The sequence below is a fragment of the Apus apus genome, chromosome 2 (assembly GCF_020740795.1).
Source record: "Apus apus isolate bApuApu2 chromosome 2, bApuApu2.pri.cur, whole genome shotgun sequence".
Taxonomy (NCBI): Eukaryota; Metazoa; Chordata; class Aves; order Apodiformes; family Apodidae; genus Apus; species Apus apus.
In genome coordinates, this window is record NC_067283.1 from 50230245 (window position 1) to 50256908 (window position 26664).

Here is a 26664-nt window from a genome sequence, read left to right on the forward strand (position 1 = left end):
TTTCGCCTTTGCTTTTCAGGGATCGTAGAGACTTTTCGGAGGAAGGCTGCAAGCTCCGTATTTGAAACCTGACGGTGAAACCGAAATCTAATCCTGATTAAACTGAACGAGCGCAACGAGGTAGGCAGCAGTTGCCCGCAGCGCTTACCCGCACGCTGGTTTTTGCCAGAACACAAGACAGCAAGGAGCTCTTTAAGCAAAGGAGGGGGGGGAGGGAAAGATACTTTGAAAGCATAATGAATTGTAATGAAACGTCTCTGCCATGCCAGGATGACACCAGCAACAAATACCTGAATTTTCTAAATAGGAAACAAACTCTGCGGTGTAGTTGGCGTGTTCTTTACATAAGGATAAAGAAATAACGAAGGATTTGATTTAAACGGGTTCATCCAAGGCAACCGCCTTGCCCAGGTGCAGCAGGGTTTGCAGCTCTGCTATCGGGAGCGGGCTGGGTACCGCGATGACAGCCGTTCTGTGCCCGGCTGCAGCGGAGACGGGCGCTGAGGCGGGCGGCGGGGAAGGGCTGCTCCGGCTTGCGTCCCCCGGGAAGGGCGAGCAGGGATTTATTAATCACGCTCCCTTGGCTGCGAAAGCAGAGGGGGATCAAGAGCACTTGGGTAGTGGTGTGTCTCCCCGACTGCCCCCCGGCCTCTGAACACCACCCCCCGTCCCTGGAGAGGGCCACGGGCAGGGGCGGCCAAGCAGTCCAGGGAAGCCGGTCCCTCTCCCCTTCCCCACTCGGGTTCCCCGATCCGTGTGTCTCCCCAGCTTGGCCCCGGCAGGGGAGGGAGCCACAGCCAGGATTAGGCGGCCGGAGCCGAGCCCCATTCATTGCCCACAGGGGAGGAGGGGTGCTCTGGACGTCTAGACAAGGCTCATTTCCTTATCGGAGGCGGAGCGACGGGAAAGCTAAGAAAATAAAGATTCTCGTGGGATAGAGCGAAAGCTTGCATGGCTTAACTAAGCAAAGAAGAGCTATCTCGTGCAGACTGACCCTGTTGAAATTAAAGTAAAACGAAGCACCCGGTTTCTTCCCACCCTGGTAGTTGATTCCCAAGGTAGGAGCAGGCATCCGCAAGTCCCCAAGGCCGGTCCGTCTCTCAAGGGACCATCCTCCTACCCGAGGGTGATAACCGCTCCACGGCCGCGCCACGGCCTCGGTCTCCCCTCTCCCTCGGAGTCGCTCCGCACCCCTCTCTCCCCGCCGGGGCTGGGACATTTTCCCCCAGCCAAAGGCAGTGATGGGTCACCGCACGGGGCTGGAAATCTCGCGGTGGGGCAAGACAGAAAGGGGTGCGGACGCTGCCGCAGCTCCCAGGGCTGAGCCGATCCCCCGTGTCCCTGTTTTCCAGCCCGGCGCAGGCAGCACGCAGGTTTACATGGTCGCCCGCCTCCCCTGAGCCCCGACGGGCCGGGCACGCCGCGGGCAGCTCCTACTAGGGACAGGTATGTTACAACCTGGCTGCTCCGAGACGGAGATCAGCAGGAGGAAAGGGAGAGGTTTGGGTTTTGTTGGTTTGGTTTGGTTGGGTTTGTTGTTGGGTTTTTGTGTTGGGGTTTTTTTTGCAGGATCTGAGCTGTTACTTTGACGAGGGCTGCGCTTTATTATCCTTATTTGCGTGGTGCATAGAGACGGTAGGAAACCAAAGGGGATTTAGGCATGCCCACCACCACCAGAGGAAAGGTGAAGCGAATCCGTTCCCCAGGCTATTTGTATCCTGTCCTGTCTTACTTTTCAAGCAGGCCGGACCCTGCTTTTCAGTCAGGGTCAAGGGAGCTCAGGGCCAGGACCCCGGGGACCCCCGTCCCGCCGCCGCCGGCCCTCGCACGCCGGGAGCGGGGCCGTCCCGCAAGGAAACCGCGCGGTTAAAAGGAGGGGTCTCCCCCAGAGTAAAGCGATCAGACGGTTTAGGGACCTTTTTGCTTGTTTCATTGGGACTATGTCAGGAGAATCGTTCGTCTCGTTTTCGCTGTGGCAAGAGGCGATACTTTCTGAGCGGCTGACCCCGCCGCTGCGCGCTGCGGGGTCTTCTAAATATGCACCTCCTGATATATATATATATATATATATATATATATATATATATATATATATACACACATATATCATAGGAGGTGCATATTCTATCTGTTCTATCTCTATATTAACAAATTCAGGTAATAAAAGGGCAAAGCGCTGCTAGTCCTCCTTCATTTCAAGGAGGTAAGGAGCTATTTTGTGTCGCTCACTTCACTGGCTCTGAAGGGTAACCCGAATAATTTTTTCTTCATATTAATTAATCAAGCTCAGCAGGAACGGGTGTCACACAGATCTGTATCTGTCCGGGGGTAGCACGTTTCTCGGCACAAATCTGCGTATTAAAAGCTCCCTGGATTCTGTTCTAGGTTTAGAAATTGGAAGTTTGATGATGTCGCAAGCCGGTATGACAAATTTGTACGTCTTTCTGAGACGGTTTAATGAGCAAATCTTTTAAATCTTCTTTTTATTTAAAGGACGTTAGTTAGAAATCCCGTTGTTGTTTTATTTCCGGGAGGATGCTTATTGTGTTTAAGAGTATTGGTGAACAATTTACTCAAATTACTGCCTTGGAATAATCTGCTCGTTGGCATTATCAGCCCGTCCTCGTTTTCTCGCTGTCTTACGTGCGTGATCGATACCATCTAGTTTGGTGGAGTCGAGGAAACAAAGTTGAAGGAAACTGTGCGACCAGTGGCCCGCGCACTGGTTTGGCTGGGAGAGGAGCCCAGCAAGGCTCTCACCTGGAGTCGGTAGGGGCCAGTACCTCTGATTGGGATGCCAACATTTGGAATCCAGTGCAGGAAAATCAAGTGCATGATCAGCCTTAAGGAACCTTGTGTCCCAGCAGAAAGCACACAACGGCGAAACGCCTGCTTTAAATATTGTCGTCTTTGAAAACTTACATTTAAAATAAAAAATTGTCACAGAGACACAAGAACCAAAAGCAAATAAATAAAAAAGACTAACAGAAACAAACGAAACAAAGAAACAAAGAAACAAAAACAACAAAAAACAACAAAACCCCGAACTATTATTATTAATTTTCCTCCTGTCAACCATATCTCCACTGACTCAAGAGTCAAGACTCGACAAAACGAGCAGCCTAGGGACCTTCTTGGGAGCACCCTCCCCCCTCCCCGGAGCTCAGAGGAGCGGGGGTCTCACCCCGACCCGCAGCCGAGGCCTTGGCGGGGTGCGGGGCTGTGTTGCCCGAAGGGGGAGCGGCAGGCTAGAGCCCGCCCGAGTGCCGGCCGCCCCCTGCCCACCCCACGGGCGGGCAGAGCCCTCCCCTGCCTCCTTCTTCTCCTCCTCCTCCTCCTGCTACACGCCTCCGCCCCCTCCTCCGCGGCCGGGCCGGGCCGGGGCCCTTGACGTGTCCCGCCGCCGATTGGCCGCCGGCCGATAGGATCTCGGCGGCCCCGCGTTAAGGCGGGGGAGCGAGAGGCGCCGGGAGCAGAGCAACTCCCGCCCGCCCGGTAACCCCGCTCCACCGGCCTCGGTCCTTGTCCTCCCGCCCGGGCATCGCCGCCTCTCGCCGTTCTCCGCCGGCTGGCCATGGAGTACACGCCGCCCCCCAAGCCGCAGCTCTCCTCCCGGGCCAACGCCTTCTCCATCGCCGCCCTCATGTCGAGCGGCAGCTCCAAGGACAAGGAATCCCCCGAGAGCACCATCAAGCCGCTGGGTGAGTGGCGCCGGGGTGCGGGGGGTCTCTGGTGCGTCTGTCCGTCCTTTCCGCTCAGGGTCGCCCTCCTTAAAGCCCTGGCAGCCGGGGCACGCAGTTTCCCCTCAGAAGGAAAAGCCGCACGGCGAAAGCCGGCGAAGCCTCCTCGTTACCCACCGTCCTTTCCAGGCGAGGCTGTTTTACAGGGCAGCCTGTTTCCTAAATTCTTCTAGTTTAGATTACGCCGTTTATTTATGCGGCTTCGCCGTTCGCAGAATAATCTCGCACCCTAAGGCAGTTATATTTCCCTTTGCTGGTGTGAAATGAACGTCTTAAATATTTATTGCAAATCATATCTGGTTTTGAAGTAAAATAAAAGAATCTCCGGTATCGTGCCTAGGCTTACACGGGGTAGTAAAACTTGTCCATGGACCTGAAAATCCCTTCGCTCCAGAGCTACTCAGTGTAGGCTCATACAGGCTGTTTCACTCTTAATGGACCGGGAGGATTTTTATAGTAATTCCTTGCGATTTTCGGGAAAGAGGTTTCGCTTATGTTCGGTAGTCTAAATTCAGATTCCCGAAGGCTTTTAAAAACATCAGCATCTTCCCCTCCTTCCCTCAGTTTCTGCGGCTTGCGGTCCTTGCATGTACCCGAGAGTTCGCAGACTACTACCAAAACCCAAAAGTGTATTAAGCTTTCAGGGCAAATAAACAAGATTCCATTAAATCCTATGAGAAATTAGAAAAGGCAGCTCTCTCAGCGTCTGCTCCATCTCATCAACCGACTCAATAGATTTCACATAGTCCAGTGTTTAACTGTAAACTTTATTTTTCAGTCTAGGCGATAACACAGGCCAGGAATACCGTAGTATTCCCGTTTGAGCTACTTACACAGTCTTGTGTTAAACGTAGCTATTTTTCTTATTATTTTTTTCTTTCTTTTTTTTTTTTTTTCTTTCTCCTGAAAAGCTCCCTCAATTAATTTCACATGTTTTCAACTCATTGCCCCACGCCGTTCAGTTAGAAACCGAAGGGAAACGACGGCCTGTAACTCCGCTTTTATTAACCGGAGATGTGGGCGAAATCTTCCTCTGCAGGGACGGGACACGTTTGTCCGCCTGCCGTGTCTTGGCGGCGGATCCACCGCAGCATCCCAGCGCGGGGCCGGGGCACAGCCCCCCGCAACCCTGCTCCCCCCTGTCCTCTCCTTAAGCTGAAACTCCCAGCGAAGCTGCTGAAACTCCCAGGGAAGCTGCTGAAACCTCTGAAGATTCCCGGGGCTGGCCGGGAAGGGTGGGGAGAGCAGGCGGGAGCCAGCCGCGGAGGTAGCTACACTATCCGCGCAGGTTGCGCGGCCGCAGGCAGATCCCCTGAATACACTTTCTCCAAAGGAGTTTGTTCAGCCTCAGCAAACTGGCTGGGAAGCAGGGCAGAGGTGGCTTTCCAGGCGGATGATCCCGCGCCCGGCGTTGAGGTTGTTGTTTTGTTGTTGTTTTTGTTTGTTTGTTGTGTTTTTTTTTCCCCCGCGGAGGAAGCGCGGGACCTGCGCGGCCGCGCTCGGGCTCCTTCTGTGTCACGCGCTCTGCCAGCAGCGCAATTTAGGAACAAGCCACCCGCGCTCCCCCAGCATGACCTCGGCGCTCAGCAGCTCCCTGGAGCCGAGCGCTCCCGTTTTAATGAGAATTAGTGACCTTTCCATGGAAACCTTCGGTTAGCAGAGCGGCAGAGCGCAGGGCCCGCCCTGCCCCTCAGCGCCCCGCCGAGCGCGTTATAGCCGGGCGGCGGTGCGGCCGGAGCCGCGCTGCTCTCCGCCGACCCCCGGCATCCCTCCGACGTCTGTCCTGATGCCCCTTCGGGGAGAGGCGCCGCTCAGGGCTCTTCCCAGAGCTGATCTCAGAAAACTTCCACTCCTGCCCTCAAATGATGAGCTGACGCCTGCGAAGCTGCGCGGATCTTGGGGGGGGTGTGTGCTGGACCCGAGGGAGGAGGCTGAACGATAAATGCCCTTTGATTTGGTTCGTTGTTTTTGTGTGTTTTTGTTTGGTTTGGTTTTTTTGAAAACAGTTTTTCCCTGCTGTCGCCCTGTCCTGGGTAACTCCCCTCTCTTTATTTTTTGTTTTCCCCTAAACCCTGCAGAACAATTCGTTGAGAAATCCTCTTGCGCTCAGCCTTTGAGTGACTTGTCCAGCTTGGACCCTCACGGGGATTTTAGCACCAGCCCTTCGTCCCTGTGCACCGAGCCCCTCATCCCCACCACTCCTATCATCCCAAGCGAGGAGATGGCCAAAATCTCCTGCAGCCTGGAGACCAAAGAGCTTTGGGACAAGTTTCACGAGCTGGGGACCGAGATGATCATCACCAAATCCGGGAGGTAAGGCTGGGCAGCCCCGGGACCCCTCCGGGAAGCCTCAATAAAGTGGCCTTGGAGGGAGGAGGGATGGGGGGGAGAGAAAGGCAAACTAAGGAAAAGAATCCCGGTATTTTTATTTGGGGAGAGCCGCACGGACGGGTTAAGGGGAAGAGGAAGAGGGTGAAGCCCCTTCATTGTCGCCGCGCATGTCAGCAGCCCCTCGGCGGGCCCTGCGCGGTGCGCGGAGCCCCGCGGCAAGCGGTGGCAGCGGGAGGGGCGGCGGTTGCGCGGTGCGGAGGGGCGAGAGCCGGGAGCCGTGCGGAGCGGCCCGCTGAAATCAAGCTGGGGGTCCTGGCGGGTGGGAGATACTTCGTTTCCTTGATAATCCGGGTTGTGGCTACCGGCTCCTTCGTGCGGTGCAGTGATTTTGGGAGGGCGGGTTGGTAGAACACAGGGAACTGCGGGGTCGTGGGGTAGTAATTCAGGCAGGGATGGGTTCGGTTTGGTTTTCTCTCGGTTGCAAATAATGTGCACAAGAATGCCGGGCTTTCTGGTCACCTCAGACCACGCCGTTTCTTCAGCAAGGGTCAGGCAAAGGCAAGTCAGGAGAAGCCAAATGTTTTGTCGGGTTTTGTAATGTAATCCCCAGTTGTTATTTATGTAGGTCCCCGATAGTATTTTTTTTTCCTAACTAGCATGCGTTAAAATAAATAAATAAATACATTAAATATATATATATATAAGCAACCCAAACCAAGCAAACAAAAGAGTATAAACTCGGCAATTTAAAGTTCAACGTTTTAAACTGTTTAAAGTTATTTGACTTTATTTCTGGTCTGTGGCAAAATGTTACATTTTAAGGTTGTGTTTTGTCAGAATGTAAATGAAGAAAGCTAATTTTGAAAATTTCTCCCACAAATACCATGAGCAGTCTTAAAAGAAGATGCATCCAAAATGTGAGAATATAAGCAGAAATGTTTTCTGCAATATTTCCCTAACTCTAGTATGAATCCCATTAAAAATAAAAATCCATGCTTCTAAGGACTTACCTACCTTAGGCACAACTATTTTCTGAAATCGTTGTGTACTTTTAACTAACAGGCAAAAGTAAATTTCTTCTTCACTTTTCCATGTTTTACGCTCTTTCCTGCTGAAAAATCGTTCTGATTCCAAGATGCACTTTCTGTGCATATTGGAGACACACGGGATTTAACTTCTATCATGCTAAAGAAGAATCAATAGATGCTATATTTTTTTTTTTCGGGTGGTTTAAATAAAAATCTTAATTCTAGCAGCTTTTCAGAATCTTTTTTATTTCTCTTCTCCATCCATGTATTTATTTTCTGATTTGCTTTTATTTTAGGAGAATGTTTCCTACTATCAGGGTTTCCTTCTCAGGAGTGGATCCTGAAGCCAAGTACATTGTGTTAATGGATATAGTTCCTGTGGACAATAAAAGATATAGATATGCCTACCACAGGTCTTCCTGGTTAGTGGCTGGAAAAGCTGACCCTCCACTCCCTGCAAGGTCTGTAGATTTTTACTGCTGGTCTTCTTTTATTTGCTTTATTTTTAAATTTTATTTTCCTTTAAGAAATTGCTGTTATTAATCCTCTTCTGCTGTTTGCAAACAGTGCTCTGAGACTTTAAGTCTGTGCTCAACAAAGTTGGTTGCAAAACTCTTGCTCGTTGTTTCAGAATCGGGCCTCAAACCTCTGCTTGAGGTTTGATTTATACTGAATGTTCCAAGACATGCGGGATTTGGCTAAAGCCTCTCATATAAATAAATGAATAAATATCAAAATTTGTTTTTAAAAAACGAAGTTTGTCTCAATTCAGATAAGAAGGCTTTTAAAAAGATACATATTGGTTTGTCACTTGGGTTTGTCCCCCTGTATTTGACCTCATAATTTAAAGCAATCAAAGCACCACTAGCCAGACAGAAATACTACATTACAGTTCAGTGCTGTTTATGCTTGAAATTATTATTTCTTGATAATATACCCAACGTTTGCCAACCAATTGTTTTATTCTTGCTTTTAGCAATCTCTTAGCAGGCAAAATATGGATCAGTTCTACAGCGCAGAGATTTTTTTTTTTTTTTTTTTGTTAAGCAATCATGAGATGTCTCTTGTTCTGAGGCATTATGAAAATATCCAGTAAATCCCCTCCCTCTTCTATGCAGAAACAATATGCTGTAAAAAATAATTTTCTAAGATAATTCTGTTAATGTAATTAATGACTGGCTCCTTTCAGCATTAGGAAACTGAGGCTGCAGCATTAGGCTGTAGAGTAGGAGGGCTCTGCAGCAGCCCAGCACTTTAGTATGCCCCCAAATCCAGTTAGACTGAAGCACATGTCGAATGGCTTTGCTGAGTCAGAGCCGGAGATATGGAAATAACGTGGATGCCTCTCTGGCTTCAAAGAAACTTTTTGTGGAGGGATCTGTGCAGGCACACAGATCCGCTCCAGGTGGCTTAGCCTGAGGTTAAGAACTTGCTTATTACAGAGACAGAAATTAGAAATGAAACAGAAGAAATGGAAGCATTGTGTGTGTGTGTGTGTGTGTGTGAGAGAGAGAGAGAGTACAGGGACCCAATCCTACACACTATCCTCATATAAATAGTTTGACTGAAATGTTGCTGACTGCTGATCTCTGGAAGGCGGCTCAGGGAAGTAAACAAACAAAAAGTGCATGCAGAGAAGCTGTGATTAGAGACGGCAACCTAGGAGTTATGTTGGCTTTGTTTTCATGGCCAAAAACTCCTTCTTGCAATGTGGTTAACGTCTGAGGGCTTCATTTGACGTATTGTAATGGGCACTGATCAAAACCCAAAGAAAAAAACACAGATCATGCTCTAAAAGAGTCAGCATCAAAAGAGGAAGTAAGAGAAAGACAAAAATAGTTTTAAGGCAGGGTTCTCCCCTTATTTTTCTTTTCAAGTGGCTTTTGGGATCCTTTAAATAGATGTCTAATTCACACTATTTGGCACAGACTAGTTCAATGAGTAAATACTCACAAGTGTATAGGACAAGAGACTGACTGTTACGGACCTGTTATGGTTCAAACCTTCTTGGAGTTTAATATTTATTATTATAATACTGTGGTAGCTCCTTAAGGTCCCCATTAGATCAGTGCTCCTGCAAGCATGTAGCTTTCCTGTTTTATTTTCAGGGTGCTCAGCCAAAAGACAGTTGATCTTAGCATAGATTACTTTTTCCTTGGATGAATGGTACTTACATACACATATATGCACTTTCTCCTTCTTGTGCTCCTGTTTTGTGAGAAGAAGGATGCCAAGAGGTCCAGCATGCCAATGTTTGCATGCTTTTTCTGGAGTGCTAATGCATCTTTTGAGATGGGAGGCCCCAGTCTTGCTCAAACAAATTAAAAATAGTACTCCTCCCAAATTGGAATGGGTTTAGTCTTGCTCCAGTAACAGAAGCCCTGTTCTCCAAACACTGTTTTAGCTTTCCCCACTTGAGGAGTGTCAATGAGGAGTGTGTGTGTGCTTAGCGTCTGGGCACTGGTACCAAGGTGCTAATTCCCGGTGCACATCACTGCCGGCATCTCCGTCTCCACAAGAGCATCGGGGCTGGGAGGAGGGGGAGAACTGTTCAGGTGTCATGTTTCACATGGGTGTAAGACTTTTCAGGACCGAACCCGTTAGATATTTTGCTCTTTCCATTTTAAAAATTACTCTCAATGCTAAGAAAACTTCTATAAAAAATCAGGAAGTATTCTGTGATTCTGTCTAAAAGATTAGTCCTTCAGGGAACTTTCTACAAAACTCTGTTTTATCCCTGTCTTGGTGCTGTCAATGTTTAAGACAAGTTTATGTTGCAACAAACACTTAAATAAAAATACTTTTCAGAGAGTCATTTGTAAGTTTTCTAAAGTGCTATCTGGGGATAGATTTCCTATGAGATATTTTATGTTTGTTCTTCCAAATTACTAAGACTGTGTGAAACATAATTTCAATAAGTTTCAGCATGTACCTTTATTAGCTTGTCTTCCTTTTTCACCTCCTTTCTTTCACTCAAAAGTCTGTATTTTTACTGTATTTGGCCACAATCCTTTAATAAAGTTAGTGTTCACACACTTACAGAGAACTCTAGGTAGGAAAGCTTTGAAAGGTATTATGTTTTGCAAATTATTTGAGACGTTAAGGTAACTAAAAGCAGCACGCACAGAGCTTGAAAGACCAGACCAACTGTTAAACTAAATAGAGGGAGAACGGTGTCGCATTCCAAAATATGCAAGAAGGAAGCAGTGCTCAAACCTTGCATATATCATGAAACATATACTGTGGAGCAAATTCACATCCAAATATGGCTCCTAAAGTCTTTGTGAACTGAAGCGAGCAGCCTCTTGCATCTGGCCAGTCTTAGGAAGCAGATTCTGTGTGAACTTCTGGGGGAGCCTCGTGTACTGCCTTGGAATGTGCACATTTATTTCTCTAACTCGTTTGCTCATGCACACTCACTGTCTCCTCAACTTCTTCTACTTCAAAGGGCGATATGTCTTGCTTTCAACCCTCCTCTCCAAGGTGTACAAGCTCAGGCTGTAGGAGAAGTGTGAAGATAGGAGCAGTTCACCAGGTGGAACCATGTGTTGCAGTGGGATTGATGGTGTGTAGCAAATCAGTAGAGAAAAGCAAGATCTATTAATACATTTACACGCCCAATATTTAGGTGCCCATCCTTCAGTGACTTTCCTGTTAGTGCTCCACTAACATCCAGGCACTTTGTGGTTTGAAAGTAGTGCCAAGCATTAATTGCTTATGGTGTAAAACAATTGTGCTCAGCTTTTAGACACATGAAGATCTGTACTCATTCCCCAGCACATATTTGAAATAGTTTGGCTTTTTGGTACCAATTAGTCAAACCTTGCTGAGCCTGACACTCTGTGATCACAGTAAACATTATTAGCTACCCAGGCATCAGAAGTCAGGCTCAAAAAAAAAAAAAATTAAAAAAATCACAAGACTGCCTCAAAAGTTGCTGGACATGTTTGGGACTCTTTGCTTTGACTTCTGTAATTCAGGGCTTTAAAGATTGAGATTTTTCACATGTTTTTTTTACAGGAAGGCACAGTTAATTTCCATGAGAGGTAAAATTATTTTGACATAACAGGATTCCAGGTCTCTGCTTTTCAAGTACATAATAATTTTACATGAGCCTTGCAGTGTAGTTGTGAGAGCTGGTAGCAGTGAGGATGCTTGTATGCCAGGAATATTTTATTGCGAGAGGAACCCTGGCTCAGCATCCCTCCTGTGGATATAGCTATACCAGCCAAGCTGTGCTTCAGATCAATATAACAAAAACATCCTGATGTGAGCTGTGACAGTGAAACTTTAGTTTTACTGTGTCTTGGGGATTCTGCTGGCAAAAATGGAGAGGGCAGGATCAAATCTTCCTTTTTGAGCAACAGAGCTGGCTCTCCCCCGAGTCTTTAGTATGGGCATTCCTTGATTAGGGATCAGCATAAGTTACGGCTCATTGTTTAGAGGTTTTTCCATTCTCCTCTTGCCCAACTAACATCGTAGCTCAAGAACAACAACAAATGTTTCTCTTTCTAACCTGGCATCTCAGCTCTGCCCCGCCCTCCTAATGAAAGAAATCCATCTGTGTGGCCAAAGACATCACCCAAAATGAGAGTCAGGCTCTCAGCGGTGATAACCAACACTGTCTGGTTTGCGCTAGCTGAAGGTCTAGTTCAGCTCTTAATTCACTGTCAGAGAAGAACATTTGAGTTAAATAATCTTCAGCAATACGTTATTCCCATAAAATCATTATTTGTAAATACCCTGGCACTTGTAATTAGTCTATTCATGATGTATATATATCATTGTATCTACATGTCTTCTATGCTTCCTTTCTTCTATGTAATTTCCCAAGGGGTGGATTGTTAATTACAGAACTGCAATTCATTTTTTCATGTCAGACCACTGTGCTGGACTGCAGCCTTCAGACTCTTATAAACAGACGTCACCGTAGCTAACGTGTGATCGAGTGCAGGTTAAAATCATTATCACGGCTTAATGTTACATATAAAGAAAAATGCATTTTTATCTACATTCCCCCATTATCTCTCTAATGACACTATGTTTTTTCTCTCGGAGTTGTAGTCATTGTTATTTTAAGTGCTTGTTAGTACAGCTGTGGGAAAGACATGATCAATTTTTCATTTGGGAAAAGACACAACTGTAAATGTTAGTTAATGTCTCCATTTTAGATAACTAGATAAAATTATAGGTATGGTTAGAGGGCAATCTAGCACTTGGACATGGGATTCTTCATTATGTTCCACTGAATTTAACAAGTCAAGTAATTTGCTTTACTGTCTGTCATTAATGGTCCTACTTCAAGCATTCATTAATTTAGGGGAGATTATGTGTGTCTTGTTTGAGTAGCAGCTCTGTATTACCCTAAGCTCTCAGGAAGTCCACATCCATGAAACCACCACATATCCCCAGAGCGAGCTAATGCCTGGGCGTTTTAATTTCATACAGAGGTGGTGCCCACGTACAAGCCAAGAGGTGATTTTTTTTTTTTATGAGCAGGCCTTTTCCTTGTGTCTTTTAGGTTGTACGTGCACCCTGATTCCCCGTTCACGGGAGAGCAACTGCTGAAGCAGATGGTGTCCTTCGAAAAAGTCAAACTCACCAACAATGAGCTGGATCAGCATGGCCACGTGAGTAGCCCTCCTAGTGGGAAAGGGTAAAGGAACCACCACAGGGCTAAGTTTGAGGGAGGGAGAACGCAATGGGGAAAGGCTGCTGTGGCCCCCACGTTACACCTTTCTTGGCCAGTCCTTTCTACTGCAGTGGAGGAGGATTCTGCATGGAGCTTAAACATGTTTGGCTTTAATCTCTGCTGTAGAACAGGCAACTTCAGAAACCAGGCTTTTTACCTTTCCTAAGGTAGAGCCCAGGTCAACGCAAGTGTTCAAATTATGCTTCTACATACAGCATCCATCAAGGACAAGTTCAAGCTGGAGCTGAGCATCAAAGTGAGGGAGAGAAGGGAGCCAGGAGAGCTTTTTTGTCGTGCTTCTGCCCACATTTTGCTGTGACTTGGCAGTGTGGTTTGCTGCATGTGCTGGCTAGCAAGCTCACATGCTTTGCCACATGTGCTTCGTGGCTCCCTCTTGTTACTGGCAACCTGCTAGGGTTGGGGCCATCTACAAGAGCTCTTGTACTTCTAGAGTCAATGCAGCATGGGAACAGAGTCAGCAGGAAATGCTGAGGTAAAACCAAAGCAAGGGCTATCAATTTTAAGTGTTCCTCAGTTGCCCTTGAAATAATTATAGGCTACCTGCAAGTCAAGGTGCTACATGGCCTTGGGCCTTTAATGGACACAGGTCCCACCTCTGACAGGTACCAGTTTGTTGTTGCAAGATCTGAGGCTGAAAGTTGGTAAACAGAATGAAGAGCTGCTGGCCATGAGCTCCTGCTATGCTCAATTAGTGGGGACAACTCCTTTAGCTACCTATCTAACAGCAGGCGATAAGAAAAAGTGTTGTCTGCCTTGTCCCTTACTCAGAAGTGCCTGTAAAGTGCAGGAATGGCTTGCTACACCTCCAGATTGCAAAGAAAGACCTAAAAGTGTTGCCTTGGCTCAGCAATTTCCCAGTGGAAGGCTAAAGGAGCAGGGAGATGGATTGAAAGGTTTGTTGGCTGAGAACAGGGCAGGTAAGAAGCATGAGCTTAAAGGCAGTGTTAGTAAATGACATGTCAGGAAGAGAGGAGTGATTTTGAGCTCTGAAGCATGGATAGGGGTAACTATCCTGTAAAGCTGAATGATTGTGGCATACATGGTACCCCAAATCCTTCCCTTAGAGTGGCATTTATTGCCTTTTTGGACTGCGTGAGACAGTGGCTGTTTGTCTGAGAGGTGTTCTGAGCAAATATTTCTTATCCAAAAGACAATTTTTACTTAAAATTTTTACTAAAAATTGAACTACAGCCATGATAATTTAAAATAAATCCCGAAAACAGCAACAACAAAAATAGTTACTAAAAAAAAAAAAAAAAAGAAAGATAAAAAGAAAGAAATCCCAGGTAGATGCCTGTGTGTTGTTCTTTTGTAAAGTTCTGTCTCTGAGTATATATTTCTTGTATCTGGCTCCCAGTGTTGTGTCCTTTCTGGCTAGCAGAGAATGTCTTTTTCTTTTTTTTCCCCTCTCTTTTATTTCATAATCTGTAGAAGGGCAAAGCTGAAGATTTGTGGGCTCTATCACCGAGTGATGATAGAGCAGTATAGGTACGCATTTAAAAAGAAGCATTTTTCATCGTAACAGGGGCCATGTGTGCCTCTAATAAAGGGCTCGCAGCAGTATATTGCAAACTAGTTAGGATCAGTGCAGTTCCCAGAAGCCCAGATGAGTATAAAAGAGAAGTAGGTCTGAGAAGCTGTCGGGAACAGAGACATGTGACAGAGCAGTGAGACGTAATCGTCTCAAATACAGGCAGTGGGAGAAAATGATCTGCAGAGTTTGAGATGCGGCCTCCTGATTAACTTTCCAAGAAATGGCAGAGGTGGATCCCATTCTTTACACAAAGGCTTTGGACAGCTGAAATTGTTCGGAAGTTTTGCATACTCATTTAGGAATAAGCCCCGCAGGCTTGATCCCATGTTGAGATTTGCATGATGGGTGCTATGCCTTCATGGAGCACCCCCTTTTTATTATTTTGTGTTTTTTCATGTTCCAAATTAGGGTGTCAGGTTTTATGTGCTGCCTTATTGAAGCTATGTAAATACCATAATTGGGTGCTTAGTAGAATTAAAGAAGATATTAATTCTCTGAAGGCTTTCAGGAGGACTCACTGTGCTATGGCCAATAGCATTTCTGAGCTCCTGTGTACTAAGAGAAGGGGAGTATTGAAATGCCTCCCAGAACATCTCCTTTCAGTTTGAAAGAGCCCTTCTTTACTGACGAGATAATTTTAATTGAACTGCTAAATTCTTGATTGTGTTTGATAAGGCGTGTTGGTTCCTGAGGAAGTTCTAATGATCTAAAAGGCACCTTCAAATAGTAGTTACAGGTAAAGAAGCGGGATCCAACCCGATTCCAGTTTGTTTTAGTTGCTTGCTTTCTCCATCCTCTAGGAGACAGTTCTGGTTGTTAAGGTAATTGTGGTGTTTTATTTGTAGGGTGGTTCATTTCCCAGAAAGGAACCTGAAGAGAGCCATTTGTTTATTCTAGCATTTGTTTGTTTTCTCTTATTCTGAGACTTTGGGGGTTGGCATGCATCTCTGCTTGTGTGTATCTTCAGCAGCATGCACAACCCCATAGCTACGTATATTTTCTCCCCAAGCATCAGGCAGAAGTCTTATCTTTGTGTGCATGACATACAGCTCGCTCCATGGAAACATTTTCAGATATCCTCACCAGAGGAAGGAAATGGCTCCTGTCTCTGGAGTTTTACAGCTGAGCAAGTAATTCCCATTTTTCTGCTTGGGGAATGCTTGTTAACATGATTCTTTCCCCCCAACCCTGATTTCTAGTCTTGTTTTTCACTCACACTGCTTCTTTTAGGACTTCTGGTTGCACTTAGTTGGGGTGGCATCATTTCTGGTTTCTGGTGAGGTAAACCATGAGCATATACATTATTGTAATTGCTTTTCTGGCATTTATTATAACAAAACTCCAATAGATGGATGTTTGCAGAAGCAAACACAAAGATGTGGGCATGACCAGTAACTGTGAAAACAGGGGTTTCAGAATAGGCACAGGGAGCTACGCCCAGGTGTCTTTTTTAAAGTCAACCTGGCAGAAGTTAGGAACTTCCATACTTTTAGAAAGCAAATTTGCCTGGCAACACTCTCCCTTGGTGAACATGGAAGCCATGTTCACAACACAGTTCCTGAATTCAAAGCCACCTAGGGGACTTTGCAGCTGGTACCCAGATTTTTTCTGGTAACCGGTCTGTAGCCACTGGGAACCAGATGCCTACAAACCTGCCTGACCTTACGGCACACAGGATGCTGTTAGGACAGATCCTGGTCATCTCCCCAGCCACAGGCTGTCAGCACGAAGCCAGATGGAATGGCTGAGGTCCTGTGACCATGCTATACTGCCAGTAAGCCTGTGCTAGGGGTTCCTGTAAGTATATGTGCACCTGATGTTCCTCTGTGGGCACACCAGCATGAGGATCGCAGAGCTGGCATCAGGGGATTTTTTTCTGACAGCTACACCATGCAAGGAGGAGAGGGACTGTTTGGGCTTTAAGACCACCTATTTTGTGGGCTCTTTTGTGAGATGCACCCTGTGTATCTAACTCCCTTAAGCTGTTTTGGTGGCCCTAACGTAAGAAGTTGCATGGATATTAAGGGGTATCTTTGTGCAGTATCCTTCTGACCCGTATCAGTGAGTGCTGCAACACTGGCAGCCTATGTAGGGATGCAGATGCAGCACTACATACACAGACTTGCAAGAAAAGGAAATAGTGACCTTAACCTTGTCCCTGGGTCTTTTGTGACCTCCTGGCTGCATTCAATACTTATTTTATACCTGAATGACCCAACTTGCCACTGGTGGGAACACGTGGGGTAGAGTGTTGTGGCATCCTTTTTTATTTCAGGAAACTTTCATAAGTGATTAAGTGGTTTTGTATGAGAAATGGAGCTTCTTTATCACATTTTGCACTCACAGAGGAGTGAAAGGAAAGGACATGTGTAGGAGCTGCCCTGTCACAGCCTTTTCCTCATTCTCCTCGGCTGCTGCTCAGATGTAATACCTTGGCATGGATAACGTGGCCATGAAAGGCAACGGGAAGTGCAGAGCTCTGTGGGCCAGCCCCTCAGTAAGCTCACCACCATACACACACTGTCCTTTAAAATGTCTTTTGCAGCTGCTTAGAGCAGTCCAAGTGACTAGGCTGGTGAGACAAAATTTTACCAAGAGAGGAAAAAGTGCCGAGAACATTAACGACAAGGCCAACGGCCATTGTGTGGCTGCATATACAAAATGGTGAAGTGATTTGAGACAGGACCTGAGTTGGTAAAAGCTGATGTGCAGCTCTCTCAGGATGGTGGCTCCCCATCACGGTAGTGACTTCCCTCTCTCTCTGTGCCCCTTGCAAAATCACAGTGTGAGTCTTAGCCATAGCTGGCTCTGAAGGAGTTGATGGAAATTTTAGCCATGACAAAGCTGTCTCTAAGCTCTTCACTGCAATGCAACATGCAACCTATTTCATTGACTGAGTTAGCATGAAGTGCTGCACCACTTCTGCTGTGTTTCAGCTGAAGTTAATGCTTCCCGAGGAATGCACATTAGCTATTCCAGATGTACAGAGCTGGCTGCTGTGTCGTTATGGCCCCTGCAAAATAGAACCACCCACACCATTGCCAATTTCGTCTTGTGACTGTGATTATATCCAAAACAAGGACTGGTGCGAGCTGAGCTCTGTATTTAATTCTTATATTGTAATACTGTGGTTAGAAACAGCCAAAGAGGTCTCCAGCCAGTGGTAACCGAAGCAAGTGGGACTCCTGGTTTGACGCCAGCAAACGTAGACATTGGTTAGTTGGCACATTGGGTTTAGAATTATTTTGGGAGCTCGTAAACAATTATTAATGAGGATAAAATGGCAAAACCTGGTCATTTTTGGGTTCTGTGCTGGTTTCCCTCCTTGGACTCATTTTTGGTAACCTGTGGTGAAGAGCATCTACTAAGTAGTTTGTTTTAAAGGTCTGCCATGGTAAAAGGATCCGGGGAGTTTTATTTTTGGTCAGCCGGTTTGTGCTGCTGGCGGTGGTGGCTTTTTGGTTGGATTTATTTGTTTCTGCTTTTTTTGAGGGGCTCCTGACTGTTTTTATTTTGCACCTGCACATTTTTGCAAGTGTGGATTCTTGGTCTTGAGCTTTCAAGAGTTACATACTCACACCTGCAAATGGGGGCACACACTAGCAATAACAAATCCTGTATGTAAAACACTTCACCTGTAGGAACAGGTACTTAAGCTTCAAGAAACGTGTGCTTACCAGTGCCGTAGGAGTGAGAGAAAAGCAGCTCCTGGGATGCCTGCTTTTCCAGCTTTGCTTGCTGGAACTGCCCAAAGGAGTTGGGAGGCTTTGCTATGAAAATCAGCTCCTTGATTGATTAGATTGCGATGTGTCTCCTGCAGTGTTAATTTAATCTTTTTTCTCCCCTGTGGTGTTACAGCCTTTGAGGGTCCTTTTAACCTTTCTCTCAAGACAGTGTCTTCTCACTCTTTCTTGCAGATCATTTTGAACTCCATGCACAAGTATCAGCCAAGGGTCCACATTATTAAGAAGAAGGATCACACGGCTTCCTTGCTAAATCTGAAATCGGAGGAGTTCAGGACATTTATCTTTCCAGAGACAGTTTTTACAGCTGTTACTGCCTACCAGAATCAATTGGTGAGTACAGTTGCTCATTTCCATGGATTTAGCTATATCCAACCCTGCTGAAACTCCCTTTTCCCCCACCTGATGTAATCTACCTTTCAATGCCAGTATCTGTAGTGACTTTGTCCAACCTAGTTCCTATTCAGGAGTAATCTTACATATAGAGGTAGCACTTCTAACTTCAAAGGGTCATAAGGCTTATTCATGGGAATAAAGAAGACATGAAAAAAAGCTTTCATTTGTCTTCCCTTCTGCCTATACAAAGTTGTTTGCATATTATCATTTAGACCTTTTAAAATTATAGCTCATTAAGGACCTGTTCTTATTTGCAGTGATCTTTCACACTGTGAGCTGTTAGCTGAGAGACACTCTGGTTTGCACATGATGATTTCATGGGCTAAAAAGTTGACTAATTAGGTTGTAAGGCTCAAACATAAGGCAAATCATTCAGAGATATGCTTTTCAGAGGCTGCCCAGATTATATCCAGATGTTTGAATTTCAATTTACATGCCAGTGAATAATATATACAAAATGGAGATCATAACAATGGATTGCTAATGAGTAATTTTAGGAAGTATATAAACAATCACAGAGCAGAGGCTCTGCTTGACAGTGGATAGGACTTTAATATTTAAGTCAGTGGAAATATGTTGTTGGCTTCAGTGCAATTCAGACTGTGCTTGAAGGGCTTGGTGACTATGGCACTTAAAAAAAAAAGCCTCTTTCCTTCTCTAATTCCCCCAGGTTAAGAAAAATATAAGTACTGAACAAACATGTGGGCTGGCAACATCACAGATTAATGTACCTGCTGGATTATTTAAAGAAGTCTGTATTTCTTCATATGAAGCAAAATAAATTAATTTCTAAATGCTACAAATAAAATGAAACTATACAGGGGGGCAAAGAAGCTCTGAAGATAATCAGTCCTTGTGACAGACCCCATATCCCACTTTAAGACTTTAATATCAGAATGTATTGATTTTAAACTCAGGTTTGTATCTGAATGCCTCAGAAAATGCATTCAGCACCTGGCAGTCTCAAGAATATGATGTTTGGACAGGCAGCTAGATTTTTCCACTTAACTTTCTGTAGAAACTAGCAAAATAGTAACAGGCACAAAACCAGCTACACCTGGAATTTATTTCTGTAGGAAGGATTTGTGTTTACCAATGATACTTACACCAGAGATGTTTCTAAACTAACCTTCTGAGAGCACATACATTGAATCCTGGAAAACTTCTCAATGGAACATCTCTGGAACCCCTAGAGGTTGATGCTGTCATTTTATTTATGACTAATGAAAATGGAGCCTTTTTTCATTTTTGCCATTTCTTTCAGAACTGTTTTAAGGAGGGATTGATTACATTTCTGGAGGTTATTAGATAAAAGCTAAATACATTACACTTTCAACAAACTATCTCATAATTTAAGATTTAAAGGGCATGCATTTATTTAAACAGCCAAACCACTGCCACAGAGTTGAATTGTAGGTCAGATTTCATTTAAAAATGCTTTCTAGCAGATGTTCTCTGATTGTTTGTGAGACAGTCTCTCAGGAAAAATATGGCCATAAATGATTGTGAGTCTCATCTGGCTTTGGTGGTTACAAAAAGTTTCTCTTGTGATGTCATACCAAATCTTTAATATTAGGAAAATGGAAGTTTGATTGGTGAAAATATGCTCAAGAGATGAATAGATGTCCTTATTACTCTGCAGTGCAGTTGGCTCGGTGTGTTGGTGACCTAAATCAATGGAACTAGTTAGAGCTTGTCTTTGTTCAAAGTATTTTCACAACGCTGCCATAAAAACATTCGCTGTACGTGAGACACTAACCTGCCACTCTCTGCAACATCACCACGAGTCGATGGCTTCTGGATACCCCAGGAATAGGGTGAGATGGGGTCCTGTGACAAGGATAGTATGCAAGGTAGTCCATCACTTGTATCTGCATGATGAGACAGCCTCAAACCCTCAGCCAGTCCTGAGGTCTCATGCTGCTTGACCAGCCCGTAGAAACAACCAGCAAGCTGTGGTGCCCCTTGCATAGTGCCTCAAAGCAAGGACCGTCCCCAGAGACCTTGTCTCTGGGTGGATCTGGCACGTCAGGCAAGGAGGGCAGCAGCCCAGAGCTGCAGTGAGTTTCCCAGGGCCACAGAGCAGGTCGGTGGCTGCTGCTCAGCACATCATTCGTATACTGCAGACCAGCAATTAAATACTCAGTTTTCATCTTTGTAAGCCCATTCCTCCCTCTCTGTGTTTTCCTTCAAGAAGACTTCTTTCTAGGAGTGAAAAGTTAGGTGTTTGGGTTTTTTTTGTTTTTGTTTTTTGTTTTAATTTTTGGAAGAAATACCTTTTGAAATACTTTTGTTTGATGACAGCATTGGATTGTTTGACTCTTTGGAAAAGATCCCTTTTCTTTCCAAGTCTTGAGGGCCAGATATTAAAAATGAGGTTGTGGCCTCTGTGATTCAGGATTGTTTTGTTTTGTTTTAAGGAAACCTAAGCTGAAATAGCCACTCAGTATGAAATGCTGGGAGCTGTTGGTTTTCGTGGATTGCAGCTAGAGCTGGTCACATTCACAGGTCCTGTGTTGTCCCAAATCAAACTCCCACTCCCACTTGCATTTTTCTTTTTAATTCTTGGAAGAAGTATCAGTATGGCTAGGAAATCTGAATGTTATGATGATGTCTCAGGTTTTATTCATCAAATCTCATTTGGTTGGATGGCTAGAAAATTTCATAGGGGCAATAGTGTATTTTTTCCTGTTTCCAAAAAAACTCCAGCGGAAGCCAACACCTGTGCCTGCAAAAGTCTGACTGGAAAGTTAAGTGGATTCCTGACACTTTGGGACAGAGGGACTTCTGATTAGTGGGTTACTGTGGCAGAATGGAAAGGCTGACAGGGTGTGTTGGGTAGGTTTGTAACTGCATTTGAAGAAAGGAGGAGAGTTTTGGTTGTAAAACCTCTATACTCCCAGAACTGTGAAGGTATTTATGGGGTCATTCCTTTAACCCAGGCTCCGCCATTTTAAATCTGAGTTCTTGCCACATTTTCCCTCCTTCCTTCCCTGTTTTGGCCCCTTTCCGTGCAAAACCAGTTAAACTGCCCCTGTGTGATGGCTGGTAGGTCTGGCGGAGAATATTTGCGTCCTAGGAAAAAACATAAAAAGTGAACTGAAGAAACATCTTCAGGTCTGCAGCCAGTGGCTCATAGTTTGGGCTCTTACTAGCTGACGTGCAGCTCCATCAAAGTGGCTCACATGGTAGCAGAATGCTGTGCATTGCTCATGGAAAAGACAACCTGATTCATGCTGTTAAAGTATTTGGAAGCAGCAATGTTGTATGTGGGTGGGTTCCTCCTGTTCTGGGTAATGTGAAAGCTGAGTCCACTGCATGTGCCCTTTGGTCTTTCCATTGCCATCTGTGTAATACAACCTGATTTGCCTCCCCAGCTTTGCAGCATCTCAAAAGTAGTGTGCACTCACACAAAAGGGACACAGATAAAATTAGCAGTGAAGTCAGGAGGATGGATTGGTTAACACTTTGTATACTGCAATGCCTTAACACTGTATTCATGTCATGTTGCTCTTTTCTGTGTTTCCAGATAACCAAGTTGAAAATTGACAGCAACCCTTTTGCTAAAGGATTCCGGGACTCTTCCAGACTCACTGATATCGAGAGGTAATGGGGACTTTCTGTTTACTTTCCATGCAGATAAGATAAAGAGAAGAGAGTTTGTAGGAAAAGCATCCTTTCAACTCCTGAGAAGCTGTGTGTTTTAATGTTATCTGGTTGCATATAGTAAGCCTCCTTCACCTCTTTTAAAAATACTTATGAACTTAATGAAGAAAGAGCTGTTTTGAGTTTTGACATCTGTTCCAGTTGAGGCTGATATATTCATCTTCCTGAGGGGGCTTCCTGAAAAAGGGAGAGGGTCAGTTTTACAACTCCAGAATGAAAAGCATTTTTCTTATCATGCCATTTAATCCTATTGAGGGCTGTGAATTGGGTCACTGGGAAACAAGGGCAGTAGTCCTGTGAAAAACATCTTTATAGCTCCCCACTGCTCCACACAGTGGAAAAGAGAAAGGGGAGCTTCCCAGAATACACTTCAGCAGTTCCAGACACTGAAGTCAGCAATTATTACCATCAGGATGAATCTCATAACTCCTACTCTGACGACAAAGATGCCATTTTAGTTTCACCAAAATTCTACAGCAGGGTGCATCAGAGGAAAGCTTTATCTGGAAACTGTTGAGTTCTGTGTGTGTACAGCTCATTATAAGCAACTGCTGCCATAGGGACAGAAGCATTAACACACAGTTGAGTAGGAAATACACTTCAATCTCTTGGTAGCTCTCCAACGTGTCACATTTTTATGATATCGTGTCAAATAGTTTGGCAAATGAAGCAAATTAGTTTGCCTGCGTCCCTTAGGCTGGAAGTGAACATGATGGAGATGAATATAGCCCATCCAAATTTTCCTATGAGCACACAATCATGAAAGAACCTTTGGAGAGGCCAAAACCCTTCAGGCTCCTATGTGGCAATATCCAGATGAATCTGTGAATCATCTTCTAAGGGTGCATATAGGGGACAAACTGCTCAATGAAGTCATATGCATACAGCTAGAGAAAGTATTTACAGCATTTCAAAAGTATATCAATTTAAGCAGGTCTATGGATGGGAAATAGTGGCATATTTTATACCTTCCTAGTAACTGGATTATTAGTGATCTGTTGAGCAACTGGGTGAAAGAACAGTCATATGGGAAAAGCAAGCTTGTAGACTACAGTGTGCACTTGCAAAAATGTTAAGAATTGCTTCCTAAGTGAAAGTTTTCACTGAAAAGGGAAAAAAGCAAAGCAGATTTAATTAACATATCATAACCTGTTGTATGGACACAGTGCCAAAGTAAACAGCATTCAAAGCTCTTGTCTTGTTTGTGTAAATTATGCAATAAACAGTCAAGAAAAGACCTGTAGGAAGAGACTTTGAGTCTTCACATTTTGGTTTCCTTGTTTTATAGACAGGCAGTATTTAATGGCACAGTTTCGTATGGGCTGAGAGGTTGAAATAGATAAGCCAGGAGAAAAACTTATTTACTTCTGTGCAGAGGAACCAACTATCATGTTGCTGGATATGAAGAGAATTTTTCCAGAGGACATCTTATTTTAACAGCACATGGCATGGAGTCAGAAATGCTGAGCATAAACCGCAGTGCCCTTTTGTTTATTGATAAGTGTAAGAATAGAGCCTGTGAGAGGCAGCCTAGCCCAGGCACAAATGTTGCCATGAAAGATAAAGTAGCCAAATGTGAAACCTCCAATAAATGGAAGCAGAATGTGCAAAGTATTGAAAGGGAATTAAAACTCTGAATTTGAGAGTCCAAGTTTAGGTAAGGTCTTACTTTGACTTAAATGGGAAATCTTAGCCCTAATGAGTGAGCAATAGTATTTAAAAAACCCAAAACCTGCTGCACAACACATCAGGAAATGAGGAAGTAGAAGTGTAACACACAAGAAGGTTGGTAAGAGAGGGAGAATTTCCTGTTATCTGATACTATCCAGAAACACCAAAGGTTTTACTCAGGTCCAGCATTAAAATATTTAGGCAGATGAGAATGTAATTTTCTCTAAGTGCCCACTGGTTCTATAGATTTCATCTCAGTGCCAGCAAAATTGCTTAAATAAATCTGGTACAAAGCAAAAGAAATAGCAAAGTGAGACATGCCAACAGGAAGAGTTTCCTGCTTGATGTCCATTGAGACAGGCATTACAATATGAAGGTGATAGATTGAATAGTACAGTGTAACTCTCACTCAGTCTAGTTGGAAACTTGATTGTTTCCATAAAATCACTGCCTGAGAAAAATATTTATTTGCCAGGGAAAAGACGATGTGGGCCAAACACACACTTGCACAGCTCTTGAAAGTGGGTATTTATCTAGAAACGGTGAAAATGCCTTCCATGCACTGCTTCCTAGGCAGGTCTGGGGACAGTGGGTGCACAAGTAACCTGCAATGCTGCGTGGTGACGCTAATGGTCTCCTGCAAAGCTCCCTGTGATGTTAGGGCTAAGAGAGCACTCATTTATTGTGAGTTCCAGCTTTTCCGAATGACCTAAGTAGTGTGAAACTGTACAGAGCTTTGGATTTCATTTCTAGGTATTTAAGCGTGCTTTTTCCTAAACAGCCTTTGGGGAGGGAAACAAATCAGATCAATTGATCTTTAGAGACCTAAAGAAATTAAATTAGTCTGGAGTCAGTTACTGCACTAAACCATCCAGTAATTGGATTGCTCCTTGTAACTGATTGAAAACAGCCTCTATCTGTAACAATATAGGGAGCTTTTCTTTATAGTAGATCTGAGAGAAAAACACATCTTTTTATGACATGATGACAGAAATTGCACTTTTTTAACCTAATTGAATATGATTTTATAAATATGTGACTTTAACGATTTCAGGCTTCCCATTCTAGATTTACGATCCCTATTTAGGAAATTCAAGCTGCAAATGCCTTTGAGATTTAATCTGTTTGCATTATATGTGTTGACTTTAAAATAATATATGTAAAGGTGGTGAAATTTGTTAAATGGTAGAGGAGGTGGGCAACAGCAAAGCTGTTGAAGTACCTGTATTTTCTTTTGTTCCTGTCTAAATACCTTACAAAAGTTTCCTGCTACTCACAGCTGTATATGCAAAGTTTTTAACCACTGAAAAAAAATATTTGTCAAGTTTGGGACACAGTGAATTTTAAGTAGGATGTGAGATTCCTTCCAGAATCCACTGCTTCCATACATTACTTGCAGTAATCTATTTATGGCAACAAAGCAGACTTTATCTGGGGCTACTGTGATTTACATAAGCTGCTGATTCACCTTTTGATCTTTTTACGTGGTATTTATATTTCCTCTGTTATAAAAAGGCTTCCACAGTGGTTATGATTGAAAAACTGAACATTTAGCAGCAATTATCAGAATATGGAGCTTAATGTATTGTGGTGTCAACTGTGCAGCAATGTGGATGAGTGTGATCTTTTTTAATTATAACCTTAACAAAAAAGACTAATGCAGGTTTTGTAATGAGCAATTCACTTTGAAAACAGGCTTTAATGGAGTATCTTTTTGCTTCTGTTTAAGGAAAAAAACCTGTCAAAGTCATAAGGGGTGCAAAATTAGAACCCAACTAATTAATTTTTCCATCTTGAGCCCGAATCTATCTTTTGAATTGTTATGAAAAATCAGCCTTTTTAAAATGGAGAAAGAAACAAAACCATCACGATTAAGTATCATGTAAGCAATCCAGTGAAAAAGGCAGTCATTTCAAGACTGTGAGTCAACTGAACTACTGAATTGTAAAATAATGACCAAACGATAATTGACAGATTGTAATCGTGATCTGAATGTTGCTTGTCTATTTGATCCAGTATGTGATAGGCAAGTTCAGGGTGTGGGCTTGTAAATATTAAAGTGACCTAAGGGAGTATATGCCTATCTGCACAACTTCAGTAGAGTTTCTGGGAGATAAGTACGTACATGGGGGGCAATGTGGAAAAATATGGCTGCACACCCAAGTAATATTTAAGCAGAGAAAAAGATAGGGCGATGAGAGAAGAGCAGCATCCCAGCATTCCAGCTGGATTTGCATGGCAATCAGATTCTGAATTATCCCCTGAGGAACTTCATGTCTGAGATGCGGAAATACATTGTACCTGCTTACAAGGCTGTAAGTGAAATGGATGCTAATGCCTGGATATGGGCATTGTCATGTTGGAAGTATCAGCCAAAGCCATGTGCTTAAAGATATGCTGACTGCAGCAGCTCTCTCTTCCAGCCCTTCACTGCTCACCCCACAGAGCTGCCTTCTTCCCTGTTCCCACTCTTACTGCTGCTCTAGAACTTCCCTGCCTCTTGAAAGGCCCCTACCAACCACCAGAAATACATCCTCTCTGAGACCTACTTCCACATCCATGGTTAAGCAGGGCTTTGTCATGGTTCTCCAAGTCAACTCACAAGCTGATCTTTTATCCTCAGCTAATTCTCAGTCTGTGAATGTCAACAGCCAGCCATGGGAGATCATCTCTGATGTCTGGGTTGGGAGAAGTGAAGTCCTGAATTTAGGGAGAAACACTAGGGACTCAGGTGCCTAAATGCCTGGTATCTGGTGCAATTCCAGACGTGCTGATGCCTTCAGCTGATGCTGCAGAGGGGTAAATATTGTATAGATTTTCTCTATCATCCCTTCTAGACCAT

The 26664-nt window shown here is 44.4% G+C and overlaps 1 protein-coding gene across 1 annotated transcript in view; it reads left to right on the forward strand.

Annotated features, from left to right (window-relative positions):
* The first annotated feature begins 3574 nt into the window (after window positions 1-3574).
* The window catches only part of TBX20 (T-box transcription factor 20), a 34501-nt gene continuing 11411 nt past the window's right edge, over window positions 3575-26664 (forward strand). Inside the window, exons 1-6 of the mRNA XM_051609809.1 lie at window positions 3575-3701; window positions 5819-6053; window positions 7396-7560; window positions 12621-12729; window positions 18264-18422; window positions 22015-22091. Coding sequence (XP_051465769.1) covers window positions 3575-3701; window positions 5819-6053; window positions 7396-7560; window positions 12621-12729; window positions 18264-18422; window positions 22015-22091 — 872 coding nt within the window. The remainder of the gene's footprint in view (window positions 3702-5818; window positions 6054-7395; window positions 7561-12620; window positions 12730-18263; window positions 18423-22014; window positions 22092-26664) is intronic.